Source organism: Brachycentrus maculatus, unplaced genomic scaffold (assembly GCF_059751285.1).
Source record: "Brachycentrus maculatus isolate JH-2025_06_01 unplaced genomic scaffold, ASM5975128v1 h1tg000049l, whole genome shotgun sequence".
In the NCBI taxonomy this organism is placed as follows: Eukaryota; Metazoa; Arthropoda; class Insecta; order Trichoptera; family Brachycentridae; genus Brachycentrus; species Brachycentrus maculatus.
In genome coordinates this window covers 2136375-2140803 of record NW_028280803.1, presented here as the reverse complement: position 1 = coordinate 2140803, position 4429 = coordinate 2136375, and the positions used below count along the sequence as shown (strand labels likewise).

The window sequence follows — 4429 nt, the reverse complement described above, 5'->3', positions numbered from 1 at the left end:
ATAGAATGTAGTGATAACAGTGTCGGATGTTTAATTTTTTTATTAGGTACTCTTATTTGATTATAAGTCTGTAGAATTATAATTGAATGTTGTTGAAAATATATGAATTTTATTTTAAAATGATTTTTTTGAAAAGATATGAATTTTAATTTCCTCGATGTCTTTTTTTAAAAAAAATTATCCAACAGATAATCATGTGAAAGTGAAACATATTGTATCATATTGGGGTTAGAAAATCAAAGACTTTTTAAATGTTAGATACAATGGCAGATTTTTATTAAATATAATTTACATACATATATATTTTCGTAACTGGTCTATTGATTGAGGCACTTAATTTAATATGAAATTAAACATTTATATTTATAAAGCACATTCAAAATCACATGTATATATCATTGGGTAATAAAAATATATTTTAATAAAGATTATCATTCATCATTCACTCATCAAATGTGCACAGTCGTTATTTGGTGGTCAGTTCCTAATTCGATATTTTGGAAAAAGGACTCGAGTTTTCAAGTCAATTGTTTTTACCAAAATGTAATGTTAAATTTTTGAGGAGAAGTTTTCAAATTAAGAATCGTCTACCAAATTACAAGATGACTCGATTGATATTAAAAGTCATACAAATAAATCGCTTGATTCTACCAGCCAATAGATTCATTCAAATATAAAGACCTTTCATTCAAATGGATGCCGAAAATTTTAAGTATTAACGGTAAATTTTTGATGCAGTTTCTATTTTTTATAACATAAATCAGAAATAAAATCATAAAAATCAACTGATTTAAAAAAAAACCTCAGAAGTCAGTAAATGACTCCAAAAAAAATTATGTATACTGTAAATTGAAAATTAGAATTACGTTATAATAAACATAATTAATTTAAATGTTTTAACATAATAAAAACATGTTCATTCACTCTTAAACATTTATATAAAAATTACTTTCACTCATAAATGCGAATATTAGTAGGTAAAAAGCTCGATGAATGACAGAGGAATATTCCGATAAACATGCTCGGGTCGGTAGTCGCGTTGGAAGAAGGTCAGTCGAGAGGTCTATCCACAGTAGGTTTGAAGGACTCTGATGCTGCACGGCTTCTGGCAGCATTCGTTCCAGACTCCTCGCCTGAACCGTCTGTAGAAGTCGTTGCTCGGCAGTAGGGGATTATTGTAAGGGAGGGGCAACATTGGCCATTGGGAATCGTCAGACATCGGTTCAGAGTTGTAGTCATTTTGCAGATCGTTATCTACAAAAGCAAAATACAACGATTGATGAAAATGAAATCTGTATCTTGCTTTTCAATACCGAATTTAAAAAAAAAACATACAAAATACTAATTTTGTTTAAAAAATGTAATGATTTTACTTTATCAAAAAAATGGTCGAAAATCATGGATTATCAAATAAATTCATTAATTGATTTGGCAGTCACATTGTTATTTAAAATTAAAGAAAATTATATGGTTATTTAATTTATATAAAAGAAAAGATTTTTTAAATGTGTATTTGTGTATTTATATTATGTCAGATTCAAAATATTACTTTAAAACTGATTACTTTCTGTGATTTTTATTTATTCATTATTTGACGTTCCTACTTAGATAACTATTTCTTTTATTGACTTTTATATATTTTTTCAGGCAATTTTAAAGAATACGATTCTGTTCATTCTAATAAATTTGTATTATTTTTTTGTTGTTTTAAATAAATGTAATTTTTTTTAAATTGTCATTTAAGGTAACTTTTCGATAATGATACAGGAATTTGAAAACAGTAAATAATCCTTCTTACACGCCATGTTTTTTTTCCAGAGCGTATTGTACGTCCCGTGACAGACTAGGGAAAGCGTATTGGCCAAGTTACTTCCGCAAAACTTCTGCCGGGTTTCCGATTGACCCACCACGGTCGAGACCCAAATCGAGCATAAGAACCACAGCAACTTCATCTGGAAATATGTAACGAAATAATATCTCAATCATTGAGTTCCTAATACGAATGAAATGTTTCTCGTATACACATTGCATCTTCTATCGGAAAATGTAAAAATCCATACGGAGGATGACCATCACTATGAAATATCGCCGAATTACACATGCAGCACACGTCAGTTTTTCTAACTACTTCGCAGTTTTCCCCGTTCCAAATAAACTGAATCGATCGTTTCAGAATCTCGAATTCGGAATATTTTCTTTTCCCTACCGGCAAAAGGCTTAGTTTTAAAACAGGGCGTTGTTACCATATGGCAATTATTAAAAAGACAGATTTCAATATTGATACAATGCAGGTTGGAGGCTATTATTTATTAACATATTGGAGCAAATTGATGATGGAAGAATGACTAAAAAAATACATTTGCCAAATGTGTATGGAAGATTGGAACGAGGACGGTCAAAAAAGACATGGCACGACCAGATTAATCAGAAACTAAAATCTGGGCGTGTCAAAGGTCTGCGTAACCGGGGGATATGTATGGATGCAGAGGGAACTAGGAATGTGTGTGTGTGTGTGTCAGGACAGACGAGCGTGTCGTTCTATTCTCTCTACCTACCCCTGGATTAAAATGCCGTAATGTTATTAGTAGTACTAAAATACTGTTAGTTTTTTTTAAACTTTTTAAAAAAAATTTTAGTAACATTAGTTTATAAAGATTACTAACATTTTTGTAAAGAAAAAGTAAAAATGAGAAACAAAAGTTTATGCTTTAAATTAAATATTAATACCAAAATACTGTTTTTCGATAGGCAAATTTTGTAAATAAAAATGACGAATGAATATATGTAGAATCAATAAAAGAATACAAAATCCCAAAAAAATCAGATTTGCAAATCGAATGCGGAAAACTGACGTGCGCGCAAGGTTTATGTAAAAAAATATGTGTAAAGTGATAGCCAGCCCGCTTATGCATTTTGATGTTTAAAAAATACATTTAAATTAATATTTCCCATTTTGGATACATTTCCAAACAAACATTTAGGTTAGATATCTCCTCGTCCGCAGCAGACTGGTCAGCATGTCATCTCGGTGGGTTGGCTCAATTCGTTAAGTTGAGAGTTTTTCGGACTCCGGCTGTTTTCGCTTGACTTGGGCGAGTAAAAAAAGTCAAAATCTAGCGAAGACAGCCAAAGTCAGAAAACCCGACGAACAACTGGAGCTTGGTCAGCAAGTGTGGAGAACCTATTAATGTGACATGTTATACATAGTTATACATATCTGAACACTCTCCTTATCATTCACCGTTCACTTTGAGTAATACCACTTAAAATTAAAACTTTTAAGTGGTATTACACAAAGTGAACGAGGAACGATAAGGAGGGCGTTATATTAACATACCATAAAGTTAGAAGAACTCTTATATTAAATACAAAATTAAATATACATTTTCTGTTGCCATATCATATTCTCAAATTAAAAAAATTATAAACGTCTTATAAAAACAAAAAGCGAAATGTGATCTTATATCATACAATCTCAAGAGATTTGTTTTTTTTTTCTCTCAATAAGGAGGTTGGCCTTACCATATTGTCTCATTTTTTTAAAGAAAATGGAAAATTTTTGAGATGGCGTTAGATTCAAGCATTTGTGGGGCAATCCAGGATATTAAAAAGATAGCAAGGCCCCTCTGACTATATCTAAATATGGCGTTATGTAAAACAGGGCGTTACCATGTGGCAAGCATTAAGAATGCTTAAATCTTCTTTTTTCAGCTCCTACGTTGGATTTAAGGATTTATAAATAATGTAAGAGAGTGGATATATTGTAGTAAATAAATTTCTTTCAGTAATACATTTAATGCAAGTGTTACAAAGTATTTTAATAAATGAGAAAATATTTTATTACCCTGACGTGTTCTTCGGCCGGAGACCAGCAGAAAAGTAGGGCCTGTGGTCTCGGGGATGCTCCTTTTATACCCTCGATAAATCCAATGCGTAGTTTATTCCAACAATAAAAATGATCTAACCAGAACTGTTGCGCATAAATTATTTAAGCTCGAATAATCATTAAGGTTTGATTATCATAAAATCCAAAACCGTTTACGTATTTGAATAAACACGCAAATTAATGTGACCATCGCTGTCACTTCGGATAACTTGTTTTCGATATCACACGTCAGTTCCTTAAATTTTCCAGCATCAGTAATTAAAACGGGAGAGAATAATAAATGGTGATTAAGCAAAGGGTGGGGCCGGTGATTTTCCACTCCACTCGCGTAGCAACAAGAGATAATACGCATGTATTGCATGTAATGCATATTACCATAATTTCCAAAAGCAGGTGCAGAAGGAGAAGTTTCAATTGTATTTAATTTCTTTTTGATTTAAGCTTTACTTAGTAAATACCACTATTTCTTAAAATCAAGGACCCACCTCTACGTTACAATAGATGTTAGTAACTTAATAAATATGTACCACTATTTCTCAAAAT

General features: G+C 31.4%; 1 protein-coding gene across 1 annotated transcript; it reads right to left on the bottom strand.

Moving 5' to 3' along the window:
- Positions 1 to 244: 244 nt before the first annotated feature.
- LOC148312199 (LIRP-like) lies at positions 245 to 3877 on the bottom strand. The gene is made up of 3 exons (XM_088277763.1): positions 3845 to 3877; positions 1799 to 1952; positions 245 to 1254 (listed from the first exon to the last, which is right to left on the bottom strand). The coding sequence occupies exons 2-3, from the start codon at positions 1950 to 1952 to the stop codon at positions 1064 to 1066; spliced, it is 345 nt and encodes a 114-aa protein (XP_088133889.1). The 5' UTR covers positions 3845 to 3877; the 3' UTR covers positions 245 to 1063.
- Between the last annotated feature and the right edge of the window lie 552 nt (positions 3878 to 4429).

Coding starts and splice junctions, on each gene's coding strand:
- LOC148312199 (XM_088277763.1), bottom strand. CDS start 1,952: ATGAAGTTGCTGTGGTTCTTATGCTCGATTTGGGTCTCGACCGTGGTG. Junction 1,255..1,798: donor CTGGAAAAAAAACATGGCGT/GTAAGAAGGATT, acceptor TTGCTTTTGTAG/ATAACGATCTGCAAAATGAC.